General features: G+C 45.1%; 8 protein-coding genes across 13 annotated transcripts; 4 read left to right on the top strand and 4 right to left on the bottom strand.

Annotated features, from left to right (window-relative positions):
- Positions 1-416: 416 nt before the first annotated feature.
- LOC132264423 (uncharacterized) lies at positions 417-1,411 on the top strand. Its single transcript, XM_059764633.1, has 2 exons — positions 417-724; positions 786-1,411. Exons 1-2 carry the CDS (start codon positions 428-430, stop codon positions 1,395-1,397), a joined length of 909 nt encoding a protein of 302 aa, XP_059620616.1. The 5' UTR covers positions 417-427; the 3' UTR covers positions 1,398-1,411.
- Positions 1,412-1,809: 398 nt separating this feature from the next.
- Positions 1,810-4,211, bottom strand: LOC132264424 (ninjurin-1). Of its 3 annotated transcripts, none has more exons than XM_059764636.1 (3): positions 4,004-4,211; positions 3,761-3,937; positions 1,810-2,019 (listed from the first exon to the last, which is right to left on the bottom strand). In XM_059764636.1, the coding sequence occupies exons 1-3, from the start codon at positions 4,037-4,039 to the stop codon at positions 1,810-1,812; spliced, it is 423 nt and encodes a 140-aa protein (XP_059620619.1). In that variant the 5' UTR covers positions 4,040-4,211. The 3 variants fall into 3 exon arrangements, with proteins under 3 accessions (XP_059620619.1, XP_059620618.1, XP_059620617.1); XM_059764635.1 differs by having other exon boundaries at positions 1,903-2,424; XM_059764634.1 differs by lacking the exon at positions 1,810-2,019 and adding an exon at positions 3,005-3,563.
- A 411-nt stretch (positions 4,212-4,622) lies between these two features.
- LOC132264471 (axin) lies at positions 4,623-12,402 on the top strand. 3 transcript variants are annotated; one of them, XM_059764693.1, is made up of 12 exons: positions 4,623-4,768; positions 5,120-5,356; positions 8,565-8,919; positions 8,982-9,214; positions 9,291-9,722; positions 10,196-10,324; positions 10,465-10,561; positions 10,622-10,768; positions 11,388-11,773; positions 11,846-11,944; positions 12,010-12,210; positions 12,276-12,402. In XM_059764693.1, the coding sequence occupies exons 3-12, from the start codon at positions 8,830-8,832 to the stop codon at positions 12,400-12,402; spliced, it is 1,941 nt and encodes a 646-aa protein (XP_059620676.1). In that variant the 5' UTR covers positions 4,623-4,768; positions 5,120-5,356; positions 8,565-8,829. The 3 variants fall into 3 exon arrangements, with proteins under 3 accessions (XP_059620676.1, XP_059620674.1, XP_059620675.1); XM_059764691.1 differs by having other exon boundaries at positions 11,843-11,944; XM_059764692.1 differs by lacking the exon at positions 10,196-10,324 and having other exon boundaries at positions 11,843-11,944.
- A 1,184-nt stretch (positions 12,403-13,586) lies between these two features.
- On the bottom strand, positions 13,587-14,827 carry LOC132264474 (COMM domain-containing protein 2). Of its 2 annotated transcripts, none has more exons than XM_059764696.1 (4): positions 14,630-14,827; positions 14,472-14,566; positions 13,990-14,415; positions 13,587-13,883 (listed from the first exon to the last, which is right to left on the bottom strand). In XM_059764696.1, the coding sequence occupies exons 1-3, from the start codon at positions 14,772-14,774 to the stop codon at positions 13,990-13,992; spliced, it is 666 nt and encodes a 221-aa protein (XP_059620679.1). In that variant the 5' UTR covers positions 14,775-14,827; the 3' UTR covers positions 13,587-13,883. The 2 variants fall into 2 exon arrangements, with proteins under 2 accessions (XP_059620679.1, XP_059620678.1); XM_059764695.1 differs by having other exon boundaries at positions 13,589-13,883; positions 13,994-14,415.
- Positions 14,828-14,833: 6 nt separating this feature from the next.
- LOC132264473 (uncharacterized) lies at positions 14,834-15,725 on the top strand. The gene is made up of 2 exons (XM_059764694.1): positions 14,834-15,008; positions 15,062-15,725. The coding sequence occupies exons 1-2, from the start codon at positions 14,917-14,919 to the stop codon at positions 15,672-15,674; spliced, it is 705 nt and encodes a 234-aa protein (XP_059620677.1). The 5' UTR covers positions 14,834-14,916; the 3' UTR covers positions 15,675-15,725.
- LOC132264475 (DNA replication complex GINS protein SLD5) lies at positions 15,637-16,480 on the bottom strand. The gene has a single exon (XM_059764698.1). It carries the CDS (start codon positions 16,344-16,346, stop codon positions 15,696-15,698), a length of 651 nt encoding a protein of 216 aa, XP_059620681.1. The 5' UTR covers positions 16,347-16,480; the 3' UTR covers positions 15,637-15,695.
- A 261-nt stretch (positions 16,481-16,741) lies between these two features.
- LOC132264470 (histone-lysine N-methyltransferase SETD1) lies at positions 16,742-22,144 on the top strand. Its single transcript, XM_059764690.1, has 5 exons — positions 16,742-17,007; positions 17,113-17,350; positions 17,419-17,913; positions 17,987-21,896; positions 21,966-22,144. Exons 2-5 carry the CDS (start codon positions 17,127-17,129, stop codon positions 22,137-22,139), a joined length of 4,803 nt encoding a protein of 1,600 aa, XP_059620673.1. The 5' UTR covers positions 16,742-17,007; positions 17,113-17,126; the 3' UTR covers positions 22,140-22,144.
- Positions 22,145-22,185: 41 nt separating this feature from the next.
- LOC132264476 (mediator of RNA polymerase II transcription subunit 21) lies at positions 22,186-22,916 on the bottom strand. Its single transcript, XM_059764699.1, has 2 exons — positions 22,788-22,916; positions 22,186-22,728 (listed from the first exon to the last, which is right to left on the bottom strand). Exons 1-2 carry the CDS (start codon positions 22,827-22,829, stop codon positions 22,381-22,383), a joined length of 390 nt encoding a protein of 129 aa, XP_059620682.1. The 5' UTR covers positions 22,830-22,916; the 3' UTR covers positions 22,186-22,380.
- Positions 22,917-23,163: the final 247 nt, after the last annotated feature.

The raw sequence follows: 23,163 nt of genomic DNA, 5'->3' as shown, positions 1-23,163 counted from the left end.
CCTCATCATTGCACTCTCTAATATTCTATTCTATTGGCAAATCTTCGAAGTGGAAATGTCCAGTGACAACAACAACATAAATCTGATGATGGAAAAGCATTCAACATTAATCCAAAGTGACATGGAAAACATACACGAGCAGGAGAAGAAATACCAAGGCTCAATTATCACTTGCTTCGTGTATTATGCATTGTATTGCGCCGCCAAGGGGAGAATTGTCGTGGCGTGCGAGTACTTGCAAAAGGCGCATTCGACGATTCGCAGCGCCAACAGCACGAAACACTTGCATGTCTTCTTCCTGGCCGTCACATATCTGATGACGATCAAGTACGGCCGGCAGTGTGATGTGTCGCACGTGAGCTTCATGGAAGACATCATCAGGGAGTTGCGATCGGGCGTGAGCAGAGTGTCCAGAGAGATCACATTCATGCTGCCGCTGGAAGTCGTGCGTGAGCTTGTGGACTACAGCGTGTTGAGATTCGACTGTAATGGCATCAATTCGTACGTGCTGATGATGCTGAAGTGGTTCCTGGGCAGTGGAATGATGCTCCAAGTGGCGGACATTCTGCTGCTGTCGGCCAAGATTGATCTGGCGGAGGAAAAAGTGCAGCAATGCAAATCAAAGTTGTTCTATTACATGGCAATCCTTCAACTAGACAAACTTGGCAATTGTGAATGGTTGGAATCGTGGCAAAAACAGGAAAATGCAACGTTAAATAGTGTGGTAAGTTTAATGTCTCTTCTTGTCTATAATTTAATCTCACCTTTATTGTCTGCTTTTTCAGATGGAAACTCCGTGGCATGATATTCAATCCGCCTGTGCGTTTTTCTCCCATCACAAGAAGGATTGTGAGTGTCTTCTGTGCTTGCAGTACAAGACAGAGGATGTTTCGTGTCAGATGAATCTCTTCTTCATGTGGATGCTCTTCATTGAGCGGCAATACGACAGAGTGCGAGACATTCATCAAAGCGTCGCGAAGGCGAATGGAACACTTCAGCCCGTTCAGCCATATGAACTGAAGACAAGAGCCTTCTTTGCCAGCGCCTTGGCGCAACTGAAGACGCCTCAGAGTGCACTGAAAGAGTTCCTGAAGCTCCAGCAAATCAGTGAATCCATGAGGAGTCATCGAACAGCCCTTTATCAAGGTTTTGAGCTGCAAATTCTCTCGGTGAAGCACTTAATGAACAGCAATCAGGCAACGACGAAGGGGAAGACGATGTTTGAGGAGCGTCTCGAGATGTGTTCGCCAAATGATAGCGGCAAGAAAGTGGTGAAGGGGAAGGAGAGAAAGTCCAAATTGCCAGTGAAGAAAGAACGACAGCCGAAGGTGGAGAAGAAGGAAGAGATCAGCAGTGGACAGGTGAAGAGAACAACGCGAAGTTCAAACAGGAATTAATAAATTAAATCGCTCGAGCGCCTGTGATGCCAAAAATGAAGTCTGCAATTTTGCTAAAATCTCTTATAAAACTTTATTTCACATTTAATTACACAATTGCAAATAGATTTCCTTCATTTATTTCAACAAGAGGTTTGTTTTTTTTCGAGTATCTGTGCGGGAAATATCACTCAGTTTTGATCAATTTGCTCGGTTATTAACTTTGGATCTGACATTGTTTTCACCTCCAGTGAATTGATCATAATATTGGCGCAAACTGTTATAGCATTGAGTCCGAGAACGATATTTTGGGCCAAATTGGCTCTCTTGTGGTGCGTCTCTTTGTTGATGTTGATCGAACCGAGGAAAATGGCAACCAAACATTGTGCAATCTGTGAGAGAAACGGAAGGAAGTGTGCAGAATTGGTGTGAATCAGGCGGGAATGTTGATGGGAATGTGATCGGGAGGCGGCGGCGCGGGAATGGCGGGATCGAGGCCGAAGTTCATCTTGACAACATCACAAAACATCGCACCGAGAACACAGCCCAGCAATATTTGATTAAGAGCTGATGCGAATTTTTGATGACATTCACCATTACGAAAAAATGTTAATAATACAAGAGCTATTACCGCTGCCGACACCTAAGATAGATTAATTGTTAGCATCAGAGAGCAGTTGAGAGACTTTCAGTGTAAAAGGAAATCATCTAAGATCTAAATGGCTTTACAAGCGAGAGAGAACAGAATATATAATAATTTTTCGGGATGATTCACGCGTTCTTCTACGGTCTATAAAATCTACCATTTTACACTTCTTCTTTTATCTCTTTCGTCTGTCTACAGCAACCTCTTGGTCTCTTCGTCATGCAACAATCTGAGCGGTTGAGATGAGTGTTCAATGCCGAAGCCCGATATGATAACATTATCAATTGATATGACAAAGATTAGTATCAGAATCACGTCGTTTAGAATCACTGCGGCATTTTGATCTTTGTGGCGATTTATGTTTAAGCTGCCTATTACAATGAATAAAATGCCAACGATCATCTGCAAGAACAGACAGACACATCATCCTTGAGTCGTCAGCTTAAGAGAGTCAAACGTAAAGTCAATGGTTATTCGCAAAAGAAGTGAGAATGTCACTTTCAAGGGGGAGATAATATGGTCAGAAGTGGTGTACAACTCAAAAAAAATATCAGGAAGTGCTTAAAAATCTACAATATTCCTTTCCTGAGGGGTTTCTTTCCTGATTTTATTTGGGTTTCTCTTGATTTTTACGTTAGAAAGAATTATAATAATCCCTTTTCTAGGTTATGTAACGAATCAAGGACAGATATAGGGAATAATTCGCTTTCTAGCATATCACTTCGCTAGTAATTGACAGAATTAAGCATTTGCATACAATAAACATTGATTTTCTGAACCTTTAATGCAAAGAAACACTAAATTGTGCTATAATTGAACGTAACCTTAAAAAGGGAATTTTAACTTGGGAAATGTTGATTTAGAAAACTTTCTAGACGATTTTGTCTCTAAATCAGCAATTCTGAGTCTATTGACAAATCAAAAGAGTTGATTTTCTGATCTAGAAAGCTTCCAAACGGAGTCTTTAAAGATCTCTCAGTGATATTTTGAGATTATGGTCGGACAAACACCCAAAAAAGCTGTTTTAAGTGGATTCTTACAGAAATATCGGATGGAAACTGAAGAGATTCATAATAATTTGAGAATCAATGTGCAAAAAATCTAAAGAATTCAAGTGCTGGAAGTGTTAGGAAGCGGTGTACAGGTTTAGGGCATATTATCTCCCCCTTGGTCAATAATATAAAATGTATGATAACTCTTGAAATCATTGTGTGACAATTCCTCATCTCAGCAGCTATTTCTTCTCAACATTAACATTAAAACAAACACGGAAAATCACTGTACAATTTCTCGCGGAAAAGAGTCCATAAAACACGCTGTTTTCATATTCATTTTCGATCTGCAGCATCTGCAGAGCGGAAATAGTAATTTCCAGAGCCGGTGGGACTGAATGCAGAAATGAGCAAATTCACGACGGTGACAATGAAAGCTATGCAAGTTGCCAGATGGTTAATATAGTTCGTCGATTTCTGGTAATCCGGAATATGGAGCTTGCAATCACGCAACAAATTGAACGAAAGGCTAAGGACTCCCATTCCGACCTGTGGGCGGGATTGTTATAGTTTTATGCACAGCATGGTTTATCGGTTAAGTGTGAGGAGTGCTTTAGCCCCAATTTGCATGAATATTTCAAAAACACACAAAGCCTCTCGTGAGTGAGAGAGAACGAAATGCAACGGGATGGGAAAATCAATCACTTTATCCGTGTCGCGCGGACAATGAGCAAATAGAAACTTACCTGCAGGCAGATGGAGATGGAGATCAGCGTGAGCATGAGAGTGTAGAATTCGTGCTTCTCGCCCACTTGCAGGATGTATTTCAGCTGGCTGGCGTTCGCAGTGAGCAGGGCAATGTCCAGCATTCCCTGCGCGATGGTCTTCTTCGTGGCATACCGATTGGCGTCCATGGATTTGAGCTGCCGAGACAAATCCTCAAGTTAAGAAGGCTCAAGAATCTTCGCGCACTTCCCGCGATCACTCACCAAGCCATCACTTCCACCTCCAATGATTGCGGCCATCTTCTCCGGAAACACCCTCAGCTTGTGGCAGTTCTGCGTGAAATATTCCAACTAGACAGATAGAGGCTCTCCCAGTCACTGAACAAACACCATGGAAATCAACACTCAACAACAAACTCACGCAAAATGAGCCCACGAAGAGCGTGCGCGAGACTTTTACTCCTTTCCCCCATGCAATTCCTTCCCTCAGGTCAGGTGGTGGGCTTCCATCGCCTCTTTGTCAGGTGAAACACATCGCAATCTCCATCGAGACGCGTGGTATTGTTAGATCAATGTCTTTACCCCTGAATTGGAGCAAAGTTTAAAGTTTAGCAACGCACTCACGAGACAATTATTAACTATTTATAGTCGTCTGTGGCTTTTGGAATGTACAGAGAAATCACTCATGCAATTTTTATGCAAGATATTTTCTCTTTCACCAAAAACAGCATAATTTTTATGATTCATTCTGACCTTCGCCGATTAATTCCTCAATGTCTGTTTCAACGGTTTCTTGGCATTTTAATTTTTCAAGCGTTAGAAATACCGCGCGGCGAACTGCCATCCCAGTCGCCAGAGGCGCTGGTGTTGCTTCAGTATAACAGTTTTGTCAAAGAAAAATAACCTAATTTTAGGAATATTTTCTTTTCTCTTATTTCATTATTTTTCTTATTGTATCTGTTAGAATTTTACATAAATTGTTTCTCGAAGTGCCGATGTTTGTTGCTAGTTAGAACGCCCCAGTGCAAGGTGAGTGGACAATTGAGGACAACGAGGAGAAAAATCTCGCCAAGATTGCGAGCAGATTGTATGTGTGTGGTGTGTCAAGGCGATATTTTTCCCAGCATTTCGGGCATTTTTACCCCTAAAAGTCCACAAATTTACCTCCATTTCCCATATTTGGGGAGTGATGAAGAGATATCAGCACACCCAATGGGGGTTTTGTGGGGATTCGCCGTGGAAAGGCGAACATTCCGACAGCTTCCTTCCGAGCGACGCACACATCGACAACGCGTGTGTCGCGATGATGGGGAAAGGAAAGCGAGTCCGGAAGCTGTGAAGCAAAGACTTAATGTGCCTTTTCTCGTTGACTTCTTCCAGGAGATCCCGTTCGATATGAAATCTCCGTCACCACCACGAGCATTCTGGCAATTTGACGCTGTTAATTGTTGCTTCCACATTGCAAATCTCATTAAAATGTCCATCGGAACCGTACTTCGAATTCCGGCTGTTTGAGTTACCCGGAAGAGGATGAAGATTAGGAATAAGAAGACGAACCAGAAGGATACGATTCACAGTGAAGACCCCTTGACATCACATTTTAATTGAATTTATCAGGTGAGTTTGCTTTTTTTGTGTCTATTTTCCTCCCTTCAATTGTGATTTTTCCTAGCGCATTGAATGGCGGAGAAAAATCACACCCTTTCTGAGGGAATTTGTGGCATATTTTCCGCACGAACGTCTTCAGAGAATGCATGATATTAAATTGCTGATTCTCTTTGCCTCTATTCCAACCCCTTTTGGGGATGAAAATCCACAATTCTTTGATATTCAAATCGTTCAAATCACTCAATATTTATTTTCACTGAATTTCTTGCTATTTTGTAGAGAAAAATCAGTTGGTTTTTAATGATAAATCATTGATAAATATTCACCCAAATTGACTTTCAGCATAAATTTTCATTTAATAATTATCTTTCCCTCTTTGTGTTGTTTTTATTCCCCCTTCGAAGATTCTTACAAAAGCGTCACTTGACTCTGTCTTGCTGAAGAGTCTTAATTCAGACAATAAGGGGTTAATTTAGATTCATCTCAAATTAGTCTCATGTTCTAGAAGTCATGTTTCATCCCTTCGGAGCTTGTGGAAAAGATAAAATGACTGTAAATTCAGTATTTTCCTCAAATGTGCTCAAAACATGTGCATTTCTGCACTGACAAAGTGCCGAGGCAAGAATGCTCACATTCCCAAAACTGTGGGCAACTTGTGTCGGCAAGAGCAAAGGCAGCCGATAAGGCTGTAAAAATGGAGTTGTAAAAGAAAGTTGTGGGTCAAAGAGTCGGCCGATATGCGTTAAATTGTCTTGCATTTGCCGGTTATTACCTGGGCAATCTCTCGTAATTGTTCTACACAAATATTTATGGTGATTGAAGTTGACTTTTTAATCCTCATCAACCATAATTCCCACCCTGTGGACTGTCCTGGGGTAGATAATTTTGGCGAAAAAGGGATTACAACACATTTTATTGCTGACTTTCTTTCGCTGTGCCCAAAAGTCGATTGACACACAGGCAGAGGAGTTTCTCTTCTCCCGGGGATTTTCACTGAATTATCTTCGGATGAGTGGAGGAAAGAAGACTAGACTAAATCCTCTGACGAATTTCTATTGTTGAGCACAGAATCATTCTTTCTTATGATTTCTCAATAGCGTCTCGGTTTCTGATTACATTTTTATCGATTTCTGCGTCAGCAATGGCAAAATCTCAACTAAATTTCAGGGATTCACGGCGGAAAAGAGAGGGAAAGGCAGGAAAACAGCATTATTATTTTCATTTTCATACAAGGGCGCTGCTAAGGAGAGCCTTCAATGCAACCCCTCGTTAATTTACTGTGCGTACGTCCATTTTGAAGCATTTTCTGATGATGCACAACCCACTTCGCTTGCCGCTGAATGTAAATAAGCTTCCCTTATGGCGTCTCTAATGGAGACCCTTTTAATTCACTCCTTTTCCGCGTCCTTCGCTCTAAAATTCACAGCTGTTGAGATCAATCACAATGGAAACTGACTAGATTCTGACTACATTGAAGCTTTAAACTCCTGAAAGAGGAATTAAACAGTGCAAAGAAAGTGCACAAAATGTCTAAAATCAAATAACTGTGTGATAAATGTCTTTATTTTATTGCATTCCTTGATGATTCACAAGTGAATCAATCTTTTCTCCAACGCTGTGCGCCTTTATGTCTCTAGTTCTTTAATTTTGGTTCTTTTCCCCACATCATCATGGCAAATCTCTTCTCAAAATATTCCCTATTCACGGGAGAAAGGAAGAGACAGAGAGGGAAAAGACATGCGCAAAAGGACTGACAATATGTTTAAACTTCCAAATTCATTACGTAATTGTGGAAAAATAGAGATATTTTAATTGTATTTTCACTCAGAATTATCCTGGAAATGTTGCAAATTTGCTTATTATTGAATTTCCTGTCTTTGACGAGATGTTTTGGGCAAAATTCTCAGTGGAAACATTCATTGACTGGCGATGATGCTCAGAACAGGCGGACCCAGAATCAAACCACCCTCAAGTTTGCCCTCATTTGGTATTCAACCGACGCATAGTTCGAACGTATTTCTTATCGGCTCTGTGAAAAAAAAGTGTTAAGAGAGGAAATCTATCAGAAATTCATCATAAAATTTTCTCTAAGACTGGTTTATTGAGAGTTTAAGGAATATTATCGTGTGTGTTTTTGTGCTCTACCTGAAAATGCCAAATTCTCTTCATTGTTGAGCCATCAAAATTATCCCTTCATATTTTTCATAATTCTCTTTCGCCGTTGAAGGTAAATATAATTGAAATTGTGCTCTTGAGCGTAAATTTCTGATGGGCATTTTGAAGAGAGGAAACCACTCGAGGCAGATCAAATTTCTATTCAAGGATGAATTTAATTTCATACCCGAAATAATGTGAATTTTTAAATCCTACAGTTTACTAATAATATCAAAAAATGGGGTCGAAAAATAATCATTAAAGATTTCTTTGGTGTTCGTAAAAAGCAGAAAACAATCAAAATAATCCTGCTTAAAATCTTCACATCAATTTGCTGAGATTTATTGATGAAATCAAAGGTTTTTTCCTCAAAATGCTACAAATGAATAAGTAGAAATATTCATAATTGATAAATCATATATTTTTTAGTGTCAATTTAATCAAACGTTTCAGTAAATTGTCGTTTTATCGCTTCTGCAAATTTTCAACCTTGAATTTCTCCGAATTTTCGCTTTTGGCAAAATAAGACAAAAGCTATTCTTTCATTTGTGTGTTAAAAGGATTAATAAAATCAATGTAATTATTTGCTTTAGAGATTTATTGGAATATAAATTTCACAACTGATTGAAACTTGGCGTTAAATTCAGTTCTTCAGTGTTTTATTCACATAAAACCGAGATTAATTTCATCACTATTTTGCTGTTTAGTTCAAGAATCACTGAAAATCACTCTTCTTTTCCTTTTCTTCGGGTTATCTTTATTTCACCATCCAAAACACTATTTTTAAAAACCATTTTCTGTCGCAATATTAAGCAAGAAAGACAAATTTTCCCGTGATATTTCTCAGTGCAATGCCTGAATTCCACTCACCCTTCTGGGTTTATATGATGTTTGGGAGATGAGTGAAGTCGCCTCTGGTGCCATTGGTGCTCCGCACAGCCAATAGGAGTGGCGAATCGCATTCATGGCTGTCGGCGTCTTCTCATCCCACTTTTCTGCTCTCTCGCTCGCATTGAAATTACTCTCTTTTGCATAAAGGAAAAAACTTGATTTTTCTTTTCAGGCCTTGTTCGAATGCCTTCTGAGGAGAAAATACTTAGTGCAAATTTATAGCTTCCAACAAAAAACAACACAACACAAAAGAAGCGTCCATCGTGTGTTTATGAAGGATTTTATGAAGAAATTGTGAGAGATAATTGCTGAAGAAGTTCTTCTTTTCTGGCAAATGAAGGATTGATAAGTGTGAATAATATTTTGGAGCTTCGTGAGAGTTACATTTTGCATGAATTATACTCACAAATTAGTTAAGCATATAAACGATTAAGGGTATGAGTTTACCCTCTAATGAGAAGTTTGATGGCTACGAATGCAGCGGACCCAGACCTCCGGTTCTTGGTGGCGAGAGTCGACCTCACAAGGTGAGTTTTCACCCCCTTTGGGAGAGCGCGGAATTACAGCTCTCTTGGCTTCCTCTTGGCAGATGATTGAAGGCGTTCCGGGACAGGAATCATCATCGTCACCGCCGTATTCGAAATGGGCGCGAACACTTTCGAGCCTCCTTGAGGACAGCGACGGCGTTCAGCTGTTCCAGCGTTATGTGGAGACTGAAGGTGGGATTCATGCGGATCGTCTCAACTTCTACTTCGCCTGCGAGGGGCTGAAGAAGCAGACGGATCCGGACAAGATCAAACGACTGATAATTGCAATTTATCGGTAATATTGACGCATTTCCTTAGCCAATAGATAATGTTGGATTTTATGGCCTTAATTCGATTGCTGTGTGGTGTAGATTTCTGCGAAAGAGCCCGCTGAAGATCCCAGAGAATGTGGAGAGTGTGGTGAAGGCGGCGCGTCACAGTCAGACGCAATTGAGTGCCAATATCTATGATCAGATGCAGAAGGATGTCGAGCGTGCCATCAATGAGTCGACATATCTGCGCTTCCTCAAGTCGGAAATCTATCTGGAGCACGTGAGGGCGATGATGAGTGCTGGCGCTCCGCAAATGCCCTCAGCTTCCAGCAGTTCTGGCGAATCTGAGCAACTCACGAGGAGTTTCACGCTGCCAACACTGCACGAGGACAGCGAATTGACGCTGAGTGAGGCGTCAGTGGCCGGCGGATCGCAAATGGGCGGCGGCACGGCGGCTGATGTGCCGATGAGACTGACCAGGGACGCTCTGTTGGCCACAGAGAAGCGTCGCCTCGAGATTCGTCCGTCTGGGTGAGTTTCTCCTTAACAGCCTTAACTTGTGACTCCCTTGAATGTCTTTAGCTTCTTTTTACATCCCAAATTCATATAAAAAAGAGAGTTTTGAGAATAGCATTGAAGAGAAAGAGAGAGAGAAATTGTTTTGCACCCTAAATTTACATTAATTTTCCTGGAGTCACGTTTATTTATTATTATTATTTTGTTATTCAAAATTTATTTATTGGATTATTAATTTTTTTATTGTTTTTCTTTCCTCTTTTTTTGGCAAATTCCCTCATTTTTCAATTCCCAATCGTTAATTTATTGCGTGTGTGGCTTATATTTTATTATATTTTTGTAATTAAATATCGCATGCGCTCAAATCCTCGGCACAACAACAACAACAACAAAAAAACACACTTTTCCCATCCTTTTTGAATTCCTTTCTTTTGCCAAACTCCCGTGACTTTCTCTGGGCACTTGAACGCGCCAATTAATGCATGCAGAGCATTTGGATATCGCTCGTACACCAACAATTGCGATGCATTCTACCCTGTGTCGCTGCAAGACTCAGAAATCCAGAGCTTCAGCTCTGGTCAAACGGACTCAGACACAGCATCGATGTCGACGGCAAAGTAAGTGACTTTTGACTGATTTTTTCAAGCTGGTTTCTTTGGCGTGTTTTGTGGAAAGTCAATCGGCCCAATTGTTGGTGCTGTGATTGATCAAGCTGGCGGAATAAGCAAGTGTGTGTGTGTTCTTTCTGTCTTTCCAGGGATGGCAGGTCCTATTCCCAACGGCGACAGACGTCAATGGAGAATCGGGCGATTAGGCAAAAGGCTCTAACGAATAAGGAGGTGGACTCATTAGCGGTGAGTGAAGAAATTGCCAGATAAATGATAAGAATACTGATTTTGAACGGATTTGTGCAGATAATTCCAAGGACAGCTCAACATGCCATGAGCAAAAAGCACATCGCCATGAAGCCGGAGGAACTGATATTGGCGCTCATCCCCAAATTGGAGGCCATCAAGAAGAAGCAAGACTCTGAGGAGCTCTTCGTGAAGAAGATGCAAGAGGTCAGTGATTTTGACAATCTCTAGAATTGAATCTTTACTGCATTTTCTAGTCTTGGAGTTGTAAAATGATCAAAAATTGACTCAGAATTTGCACTAATATTAAGATTATTTTCTCGGCATATCGCCGCCAGGGAGCGGTAAAGTTGGCGTGAGGGACGCTAATAATATCGCCAATTTGCTTAATTTTCTCTCTTTCCACGCATTTTCACACTTTATGACTTCCTAGCGTGATCCTGGCCGGAAGAGAAGGATTTTTGGGCACAAAATGAAGCTTTTCGTATATCAAAAATTGGGTTTAATCATTAGCTAATCAGCTGATTAAGTTTAAAAGACATGTTGAAGTTTTTGTTGTATTTCCCAATGGCAAATTTGGCTCTTTATTTAATACTCTTAAAAGTTATTCAACATTTAATAAACAATTGTTCAAATTGTGTTTTAGATTGGTTTATGAAATACAATCGTAACTTCTATATGCCCTAAAACTGCTGCCCTCTAGCGGGAATTTGTGGAGAAAAAAATCAAAGTTTGAATAAAAATCACGAAATCACATTTGACACACATTTGAGAATGAATGAGTTGCTTTTCCTGACCAAGAGACTTCTTTCTTCTTCCCATCTAGAGTGACGCCTCGAACGAGCGAGCGCTGTCCTTTCAGGCTGAACTGCGGGACGCAATCCGGGAGAAGTTGCCGGTGGAGGACGACAGCGATCAGGCGATCCTCGATCAGCACGTGCAGAGAGTTTGGTCTGACACACCCAATCGCTCGCCTGGCACAAAGTCTCCGGATCCGATGGCGCTACGTCGGCGCGGATTGGAAATCAATCCGGGCTTCGGTGTGACGCCGATGATGAGCAGTGCGGATCACATGTCAATGAGACACTCACGATCAATGCCAGAAGCGAGTTCTAGTCGGCGTTCTCTCGGCAATAAGTGGCCATCGATGTACACGGACAGTGGCATCAGCAGTCTCTTCTCCGGGGATTTGACCATGAAGAAGGACCAAAGGTGAGTGAAGAAGATTGCTTGTGGCGCAATTTGTGAACTAATGTTTTGCTTGTGTGTGTGTTTTTGCAGCAGTTCTCGAAACATCCCGCGATCGATAGGCATGGATTCGGCCACGATGACGACGAGTCAACTGGAGGAGGCGAGCAGAAGACTCCAGGATGAGAGCAAAAGGTATTTCCCTCTTGCCCTCTTTTGTATATTGAAGGGATTTGCTAAATGAGGAGATTTCCTTGCAGTCGATCTCGAAGATACTCACAACACGCGACGGCGCCGCCGCTCTCGTCTCATCCGTCTCATCATCATCTGAAGGCGCACGACTATACGATAGTTGTGTTCTCATTCTGTGACGAGGAGTTTCCCTACAGGACGAAGATCCCCGGACTGCAGCCCACGCTCAAGCAATTCAAGGAGTATTTGCCGAAGAAGGGCAACTTTAGGTGGGTTTTTTCTGCTCTCTTTGTCGCTTTGATTTGCATTGAAAATTCTCTCTCTTTTTTCTCAGGTTCTTTTTCAAGACTGCATGTGAAGATCCTGAGAATCCAGTCATTCAGGAGGAGATTGTGTCTGACTCTGAGATCCTGCCGCTTTTTGATGGCAAAGTTATGGGTCTCGTGAAGCCATTTGAGTAGTGCTTAAGTGAATATATATATATTTAGTAAATTTAACGAGACAAAAAGGGAAGAGAAAAGCAAAAATGTCTCTTTTTCTAGATTGTTAACAAAAAAAACAACGTTTTAATCGCGCGACAATGAAGAAATTTTGAAGCACAACTTTATACAACAAAAATAAGAGAGAGAGAGAGTTTAAAAGGATATTCTTTTGTGCAGAGAAAGAAGGAAAGGATGTGTAGAAATTTTTAAGGACTGCCTGCAATAATAATGGAGAGAATATTTATTTTTTAACATGTGGAGAAAAAATGGGAAATTTACGATTGAAAAAAATGAGAGGAAATTAGAATATATAATTTATATTGTGCGGGCGAATATAAAGAAACAAAAAATCATATGTTGAGATTCTAATTTCGTCCGCTCGTGACAAAAAAAAGAAACACAAAAAGAAATCAAAAAAGTGAAAAATTATTTTCATAGGTAGAAGTTTTTGTCGTCTTTTTTACAATGTAAAAGAAAATAAAAACAAGAAAGTGCGTAATGTATTTAAATTTTAGGAATACTTGCTGAGAATTTATGGGTTTTTTAAGTGTAAAAAATTTTTTGTCCACAAATGTGGTTTGAAAAGAATTTTGGCAACTTTTTTTCATTAAATATTCTTTTCGGTGTAGTTTGAAGAGGAAGAAGAAGAGGTAAAGAAAAAGAACCAGATATCAAAGTGCCTTGCATTGTTAACAAGCAGGATTTTTTATTATTCCTCCTTAAAATTGTGTGAAATGCAAAAATTATCTGGATATAAATTAAGGACAATTCTGGCCATTTTTCACTGGGAATTCTCTTTTCCCGTTGAAACTTCAAATATAACAGCTCTACAGCTCAGTATTATTTTTATTTTTACTGTGTAAATACTTATGGATAAAAACCAACTAATGTTTTTGTACACTAAATTATTGTGTTAGGAAAAGAAAAACTCTGCTTCTCACAGTCTTCGAATATTCGTCTGTTTTTCTTCCAGTTGGAAAATTGTTTGTTTTCCCAGAAAGTAACACACAAGAAAAGTCGCAGTCTATGTAAAGCCATTGAGCGGAAGGTAATAATTATATAAAAGAAAAAAGTTTCACAATAAACACACAATGTAGCAATTTTAAATTTAACCATTTTGTGTTATTATTATTGGCTGAAATCATCATCATCAGCTGTAATTCTGATCTTTATCTCTCTCTTTGCCACCAAATTATATCAATTCTTCTGTAGATATCTCTTTATTCACCTGGAGAATGATTTATTCAACAAGGAACAGAATGTATAAAATCTGCACAGAACAACAAAGTAATAATTCAATCAGTGGAAAACCATCGAAATTGACTTCAGGAATGATTCCGCCCTCGGACAGGATGAAGTTCGTTAGTGGATGTTGCTTGGGGGAGATTCTCATCACACTCCACGAGGGCAGACAATGGCCAGATGTCCATCAGGCGAGAGACTTTCCCTGACGCGCTTAACTGTGGGCAAAGAATTGCATACAACGATTGCAATGCAGTTGCGGACAATCTTAATCCCTAGTTGAAGGGATTGAAGAGGTTGAAGGAGTTTAAGGTGTAAACCTACTCACGATTGCTGCTGGAAAACCTTCACGAAGTTCCTCGTCCGATGTGTCTTTGACTGCTGAAGCGCAGATTCGAGAGTGGAAATCATGTGAGTGAGATTGCACGGATCTGTGCTCATGACAACTTGCTTGCGACTTGATGATTCTGTTGGATTCTCCAGCAGATTCTCCTTGTGCTCGTCAATTGTCTCGTGATCCAGGTGGAATTTCATCGTGATCAGTGGCGTGGCCTGAGACAGATCAGATCTGCTGGCCACTCTGGCTTCCAGACGCCACTCCAGATCGCGGAATCTGTACTCTTGACTGCGTCGACTGCGCAAAAGACTCCTCACATACTGCTTCTTGTTGGTGACAAACTGCCAGAGAATTGCCACCTGTTCAGGAGTGAAGTTCAGTCTCTCAAGCTCCTCAAAATCCCCTTCAGACACCTGAAAAACCAACCAATTAGGAGCAAATTCTCAAACACAAAGAAATTAAAACATACATTAAACGCCACACAGTTGATCAGAAATGACACCAGACACTCCACAAGACTCTCTGGCTGTATTTCTCCATCCTCCGGCGTCGTAGACAATTTTCCTGTAGGAAAAACAGTTCATTTCCCTCAAGAATCCCTCAAAATTGATAATTAATTTTTCTCACGAGCTGCATTGGCGTATTTCTTCTCATTTGGTCCACTACTCAGATACTCAAGTCCCAATTTGCAAAACTCCACCAGAACATCCGAAGACTGCCTGGAGAGGAAGTGGAGGCGATCCTTTTGGGAGTTCCTGATGAAAAATGCCATTTTCCACTTTATTTTGGTTTTCACAACAAACTTGCTCAGTTTGCTCAATTCGCCACACTAAAGTGAGGTTATGATTGTGTTGTGAATTTGCAGTTTCATACAATTGCGGAGAAATCGCATTTTCTTTGGGAAAACCGGCAAAATGGAAGTGGATTTTGGTGAAATTCTAGAGCCTGTGTCACGAGCATTCTGGGATGACTACGATGATCTGGCGGATAATGAGGAATTCAAGCTGTAAGTGGTGAAATATACTCCTGAGAGCGTTTCTAACAGCGCATTTCTTGTAGGCCGGAATGGAATGCTGAGGAAAAGGATGTTATTTGTCCGGAAGATGTGACATCTTGTATTGTCATTGAGGGATACAAAGTGGAGGAACTGATGAAGCTGTTGCTTCTCAAGGATGCGAATCCCATAGCGAGATTGAAGTCCGGAAGTGTGTCGCTGTATCATTTGCAGCATCTGGGATGCCTGATTTGCTTGTCTGAGGAGAAAAACCTCAACTACTACGGATCAATAACCGAACTGCTGAAGCCCTTCATTGAGAAGACTCCTCAAGTCACGTGTATCTCTATTCAGCCGATTTCCATGCATAGAGGCGAGAGAGGCTCCAAGGAAGACGATCCCGACAGCGCAGCCTTTGTGCGGGGCATCAATTCGGTGTTCCCTGAGATTCAGTCTCTCAAGGAGCCCAATTTGATCACTGGAGTGGCCGCAGGTGTGGCGTCATGGAGGAAATTCCATGATCTGCCAGCGCCTTGCTATGTTCTCTACATCGAGGCACTGAGATTGGATTCCCAGACAATTGCGCCTCTCGTGAGGATTCTTGAGAAATTGGGACTGCAATGCAATGAGAACAGCAGCATCAATATCAAGACATCAGAGTCTAATCTATACATGTAAGGCACAATAAATGGTAAGGATTCATATCAAGTCCACTTTCCCCTTCACCACGAGATCAGCCACCAAGTTGAACGGCACAATGTGCTGAGATCCCTGCTCCAGATCCACTTCCTCCTCGTCGTCTCGCAGCACCACAGAATCCACATTCTCCGCCGCCCGGATGAAGACGTGACTGTTCAAGTTGGGCTGCACAATTCTCCTCCGCGGATCGTCCGGGAAGCTGCGCGGCATGTGCCGAAGGACAAGCTGCTGGAAGTGTGTCTCCATGTTGCTCAGGTATTCCCTGGCAAAGACTGTTTCCTCCTCGGACAGTCTCTTCTCCGCTTGACTCCGAGATTCCTCGTCCTTTATGATGGCCTGCGTGAATGTCTCAATCTTGCTGAGTCTGCAGCGCAAGTAGCTCGCAATGATGTACCGAATCCTCTCCAGCTCCATCCGATGTGCCACAGAGCGGAAGTCATTCTTGTCCAATTGCTTTATTCTCTCTTCCATGTACGCCAGCTGACTCAGCATGAGATCCAGCATTTCCGTCTGGTGTGGCAGAATTATCGGCGAGAGTCGCTCGTTCAGCCAAGCCTTCTCCAGAATCTCCAGCACTTTCTGCGCAGTTATTGGCTGCTCATCCTCACCACTCTCATACCCAATTTGGTCCAGAGGCTCAGAGTCTTCCATCGCCCATCAAAAATGTAAACACAGCCAAGCAAAACAACCTCAGAAATCCACGCTTCCCGCGCGAAATGCGCATTGTGACTCTAGGTGGCGCGCTGACACGGCACCTAGCCCACATGCTGTCAGTGGCCATGCTGTGAGTTTGATTTCGTCGCACGTAAAAAAATGAAGACAAAAGCTGCAGACTTTTACCTCATTTTCCACCTTCTATCGCATATTGTTTGCCTGGCAATTATGAGGAGGGCTTCTGGAGAGTCGCAGAAGGTGTTAATGCACCGGACTTTTGCTTGGCAGAGGGACTTTTCCACTCGTGTGGGAGGAGATCGGATGCCACCATGCCGTCCATATTGCCTTTCCGTCTCGCTCACTCTTGTTTGCCTCGATTGCCGTCATTCGCAATCGAGTGAGCTGAGAGACGAGTTGTGTGATTATTGTCTTTTGCAATAATTGACGAAAACATCTAGATTCCCGTGATTTTCGCTGCAATTCCATCGGCGGACGCTGTTCTGGGTGGTGTAGCTTGGTGTGGAGATGGAAGTTGGCCCGGAGAGGCTGGATATTTGAGCAGGGAAGCGTTTAGGTGGATGGCGAAGAAGTTTGACAATTTTCCGTGAATTTCACCAATTTCCAGCCTCATCCGGAAGGAAAGTCACCCCCAAGTGAGGTAATATCGCCACCAGAGTGTGCAGAGTGAGAAAATTCCTGGTTTTACGGGATTTTCCTCAGTTCAATGTCAAACAATTTGATAGGTTATGTTTACCATTTCCAGGGCTCGCTGGGAAAATGAATGGAGCGATTGAGAAGTGCCCTGCGCCGCCGGGCCACAAGGCCCCACGCAATTACAAACTGCTGGTGGATCCGTTCCTGCAGAAGGGCGCCACGAAGGTCTATCGCTACGACGGCGTGGTGCCCGGAGACACGACGCAGCCTCCCATTATTCCGCGCGATCCGCGCAATCCTCTGGCCAAGCTCCGGGCGCGAGTGGAACTGGATCTGCCTGTGCCGCGGTAGGACGCCTTGTGTGTGTGTGTGTTTGCGTGCATGCGTAACAATGAAATCTCTGTCATGGTTACAGATTTCGGATCGATCAGAACTACGTGGGAGAGCCGCCGGCGGTGGAGATCACAATAACAAATCTCAATGACAATATAGACAGAACCTTCCTGGCCGACATGATCCACAAGTGCGGCCCGGCCGATGAGATGCACATTTACTATCATCCGCAGACGAACAAACATCTTGGCCTGGCCAGAATTGTCTTTGAGAATGTGAAATCCGCCCGGACGTGCATTGAGCGTCTCAATGGGACGTCTGTGATGGGAAAGGTGCTGTGTGTGTTTCACGATGCGTTCGGCGATGAGTGCAAAAGGCTGCTGGAGAATGCCACCAGTGAGAAGAAGAACGCTTCGATTCCTTCGGCGCCGTCAACTGTGCCATCCGTGGATGAGAACACGAGATCGGACGATGTGCACGGGGATTGGGATGCCGAGAGCTTGGATGGCCATCAGAAGGAGAAGATGCGAGAGCATGATCACTATTCGTCACACAGTCGGGATTATGAGAGTGATAGGTGAGTGAATTTCAGTGATAAATCCTTAGAATGTCTTGCTAATGTGAAGATTTGTGTCTTTTTGTCCGTGCAGGCGCGATAAGGATAAGTATAGCGATAAAAAGGAGAGTCGTCGATGGGAGAAGGAGCGAAAACACCATAGATATCATCACTCCTCAGCCTCCAGCTCTTCGCGAGAAGTGGTGACGGACGGCGAAAAGTCATTTATGCGCTTCTCGCGGAAGAAGCGCGACCGGGAGCGAGAGTACGAGCGCGAGCGGGAGTATGAGCACTTGATGGAGCGCGAACACATGCGCGAGCGCGACAGGGCGGAGCGCAAGGGGAAGAATCGGCGGCATCGTGAGCGCCAGAGGAGTTCCAGCATCGAGAATTATGCGTACAGTCGATCGGACAGGGAATATTCGGCGTCTATTGATGGCTATGGCGCGGCCATGCCGGCGGCGGACATGATGTACGGCGGCCATTCCTACTACGACCCGATGTATCCCTATGTGGCGACGGCGTACGCCTCGGCGGCGCAATCCCACGCGTACGGACAGTACGCGACCGTTGGCACGGCTTCTGTGTGGCACATGGGCGCCGCGTGGACGCCGGCTCCCAGTGCGGCTCCGCCGCCACCGGAGGAGGAAGACTGGGACGCCGAGGCAACGCCGGCACCGCCGCCGCCGGAGGAGAAGCCAAAGAGGAAGAGCAAGAAGGAGGAGAAGCGACAGAGTGCAGCCGCGGCGGATGACAAGGAGAATTCGACTCTGGATCTCGACACTCGAATTGCCATGATGTTCAAAGACAAGGCCGTGCCGGCGTTCCTGCAGTTCGCCGACAGCAGCGAGAGTGAGGGTGAGAGTGGCAAGGTGAAGGAGGAGGGCGAGATCTCTGATCCTGTGGCTGTGGATGTCACTGCGGCGACGGAGGTGAAGGTGGAGGAGATGTGTGACGAAGAGAGTCCGCCGGGAACGCCGCCGAGTCCTTTCCTCTCGCTGGAGGCATTCAAGGAGGCGAGAATATTCTCCAGGAAGGCGCTGCGGAAGCTGGAGAGAGCGGCGAAGAAGTTGTCACTGGATGAGGGCGCCAGTGACATATCGTCCAGTGACGATGAGGTGCTGCTGGAGAAGGGAACGTACAGTCCGTTGCCGCCGAACAAAGTGGAGAAGGATGACGATCAGATGTCCCTGTCGTCGCTGTCATCGACAGAGGCGAAGATTGAGGAGGATCTGCCATTGCCGCTGGACGTGGCGGTGTCTGTGCCGGTGAAGCAGGAGTTTCATCCCACATCCGCGTACCTCTATCCGGCCGGTGCAAATCCTTACTATCAATATTCATCGGAGTACGAGTCGTATCACTACATGAATCCCTACATCTCGGGCTTCATGATGAACTCAGCGTCGGGCTACTATCACATGCGTCAGGAGGTGCAGGTGGAGCCGCCCAAGGATTCAGCTGATCCGCACGCCAGCATGATATCGGCGGTGGTGGATCAGGTGACGGCGGAGCTGAAGCAGATCCTGAAGAAGGACTTCAACAAGAAGATGATTGAGAATACGGCCTACAAGCGCTTCGAATCGTGGTGGGATGAGCAGGAGCGCAACAAGACGACGAAGATTCAGGAAGTCAGCAGCACCACTGTGATGCCACTGGGTGAGGCCAATCAGATCAGGCCGGAGAAGAAGGCGCCGGACATCAATCAATTGCTGAACAATAACAATGAGAACCTCGATTTGAGCAATTACACGGCAAACTTTGGCTTGGGCTTGCGCGCCACCATTCCCAAGATGCCCAGCTTTCGGCGGAAGAAGGCGTCGCCGGTGCGTCATGACGATGAGGATAGCAGGAAGCACTGCTGGAGTGATCAGGAGGACATGGTGCAGGGTTCGGACACGGAGAAGGAGGATGTGCAGCACAAGTCAAAGATCTCATACAGTCATCCGGCGGTGCAGCAGCGTGAGCGCGTGAGGAAGCGCAAGGGCAGCACATCCAGCTTCTTCACCACGTCCAGCGAGGACAGGAGCAGTGGCAGTGAATCTGACACGAGTTCTGTCTACTCGTCGGCATCGGAGGTGAATGAGAGGCGAGTGCCGCAGAAGAGGGACAACGAGAAGCGAATCTACTCGGACTTTGACACGGATGACGAGGAGATTTCGCCGACGAAGGTGGTGGAGTCTGTGGCTGGGCGCATTGGGAGTGGCAAGATGAAGGGTGTGTATTCGGACACGGAGACGGAAGAGGAGACGGAGTCTGAGAGTGTGAAGCGGCGAAAGGCGCGAAAGACTCCGATGGCGAAGAAGGCAATTGTACAGACGGGACAGAAGCACAAGGATGATGAGGAGGAGGACTCCAAAGTCCCTCGAACGCCGGGAAGGGATGAGGTGGCGAAGTTGATGGCTGTGGAGAAGCCGAAGATTTCGACACTGAGTCTGGACAGATTGTACAGTGATTCGGAGGAGGAGAGAGAGTATCAGGAGAAGAGGCGTCGCAACACGGAGTATATGGAGCAGATTGAGAGGGAGTTCGAGGAGGAGCAGAAGAGGAAGCGCGAAGAGGAGCTGGCGGAGCAGGAGAAGAAGAAGAAGATGGAGGAGCCGATGAAGGAAAGTGTTCCAGTGCCGTTCAGTCCAATGGATCCGGAGACGCCGATTCTCACGAAACCCCCACCGACGCCGGGCGCCAAGTTGTTTGACAATTCTGATCCGCTAGCGAAGTACATGAAGGACAAGATGTCCGATGTGGCCAGCAAGAAGCGGAAGAAGGTGACGTCGGAGGAGACGAAGGAGTCGTCGGCGAAGAAGAGGAAGGTGTCGAAGGATGTGAATGGATATATTCAGTCGTTCGAGAAGTTCGTCAAGGATCAGGAAGCTGCCAAGCCACTGTCGAAGTCTGGTGTGCAGACAAAATCCTCGCCATCGTCTTCGGATGGTGGATCCAGTCAAGCGAGTCAGGCGAGTCAAGTGGCGCTGGATCATTGCTATTCACTGCCACCGTCGGCCTCGCCATCATCCTCCTCGCCGCCCACGCAACAGCAAATGACAGCGAATGCCCTGAAGAGCACGTCGGAGATGCTGGCGCACGATCATGGCTACACAACGAGTGCTGGGATGCCAGCTGCCGCTGCACAGCCCGCGGTGGTGACGAAAGTACCGCCGCCGACGACGAAGGCCAAGAAGGAGCCTGTGCAGAAGGCGACGAAGAAGGAGCCGGTGGCGGCGAAGAAGCAGGTGAAGATCACACCGTTCGTGCCGCAGATGAAGTACGCCAAGAGGGACACGCACGGAGAGCTGCTGCTGCTGTATGAGTTCCTGATGAAGGGCATCGATGCCGAGGACAGCGAATACCTGCGGCGCAGCTATGAGGCTCTGCTGCAGGATGACGCCAACAGTTACTGGCTGAATGCCACGCATTGGGTGGAGCACTGTGTCACGGACAGGACGTGGACGCCACAGTCGCCGAAGAAGCGGAAGCGCGACGTGGACGACCTGAAGCCGCACGTGACGGGATCGGCGCGCACGGAGGGCTACTATAAGGTGGATGTGCGTGAGAAGCAGAAGCACAAGATGACGCATATCAAGGCGGAGGGCACGACGGTGGGCGGCGTGGCCGGTGACACGGCCAGCAAGGTGCTGGTGGCGAAGATGCAGGGAATCTCGAGGGAGGCGCGATCCAACCAGCGACGGCTGCTGACGGCTTTCGGCGCCAGCACAGAGTCGGAGTTGCTGAAGTTCAATCAGCTGAAGTTCAGGAAGAAACACCTGCGCTTCGCCAAGTCGCAGATCCATGACTGGGGATTGTTCGCGCTGGAGCCGATAGCGGCCGACGAGATGGTGATCGAGTATGTGGGACAGATGGTGAGGCCCGTGGTGGCGGATCTGCGGGAGAACAAGTACGAGGCGATCGGCATTGGCAGCAGTTATCTCTTCCGGATCGACATGGAGACGATCATTGATGCAACAAAGTGTGGCAATTTGGCGAGATTCATCAATCACAGTTGCAATGTGAGTATCTTCTTCTTGTTCAGGAGTTTCTGGGATTTTTTTGCATTGATTTCTGCCCTTCTTTTGCAGCCCAATTGCTATGCCAAAGTCATCACGATAGAGTCGGAGAAGAAGATTGTCATCTACTCGAAGCAGCCGATTGGGATCAATGAGGAGATTACGTATGACTACAAGTTTCCGCTGGAGGATGAGAAGATTCCCTGTCTCTGTGGCGCTCAAGGATGCCGAGGAACTCTCAATTAAACAGCTGTTCGGAGTAGAATTCTTTCTTTTCGTGTAAATTTACTAATTTCTAAGGTCAACATTTACGTGAATAATTTTTGCTATTATTTGATGATGAATTCGGTTATGATCCGTGGCTTTGTGTAAAAATTTTATCTTCCTAGTTAAGATTCATTGTAGAATATATATATATATATATAAGTTAATTTCTTCAGAGAAACAGATTTTAAGAAAATAATAATAAAAATCCCTTTGAGATTTATCAGTGCTGCATGTCGAGTTGAGCTTGCGCGATATCGCTGAGGGCCGATTGGATCTTCTCCAGCAGGGCTTCTCCTCGCTTCACCACCTCTTCCAGGCGCTCGGCTGTCTCCTGGTTCTCCACTTCCAGCCGCTTCAGGCTCTGCACTTGCAGCTCCTGACCGCAGTCCTCGTTCGGCAGGGATTCTATCAGGGTGTCGATGTCCTTGGCGCAGCGGCTGATCAGGGTGGAGAAGAGCTGGGCGTAGTCCTCCTGCTGGTTCTGCTGCGGCGTCTGGGAGCCCGAGAAGCGACTGGGAGGCGCATATTGCTGGAGGATTCCGATGCTGTTGCAGAAATGATCCGCTTGCTGGAAATACAGGAGTTTTACGCAATTCTCGTAGATCCTACAAATGCTGTGTAAGTTACCAGGTTGATGGTGTCCTGAAGTTGCGTTAGACGATCTGCCATTGGATTTTACTGAGCCACAATTTTGCGAAATCAAGAAATGCGTGAAATGCCAGAAAAGTCAAAACAAACACGGAGTTTGTCCGCTTAGCGATTACCACGCCACCTGATGTGTGGATGAGGGAAGTGGAACTGAGCAACGTGAGCGCGAAAGAAGTCATTTTGGCGCCTTTTGTGGCGGGGCGAGTTGTGAGGCACAGTCAGGGCAGCCTCTCTCTCGTGATGTCTATGATGAGACAGTTCCATCGAGGCCGCCGAGAGTGGCAGAAGTGAAAGAACACAATCTCACCTCCTCAAGTGGTGCAATCAGAACTTTTTTGTAGCGCTTAAAGTCCGT

This window comes from Phlebotomus argentipes, unplaced genomic scaffold (assembly GCF_947086385.1).
Source record: "Phlebotomus argentipes unplaced genomic scaffold, Phlebotomus argentipes genome assembly contig_35, whole genome shotgun sequence".
Lineage (NCBI taxonomy): Eukaryota > Metazoa > Arthropoda > Insecta > Diptera > Psychodidae > Phlebotomus > Phlebotomus argentipes.
Note: the sequence above shows the minus strand (reverse complement) of the source record. Positions and strands in the feature narration are given on the sequence as shown.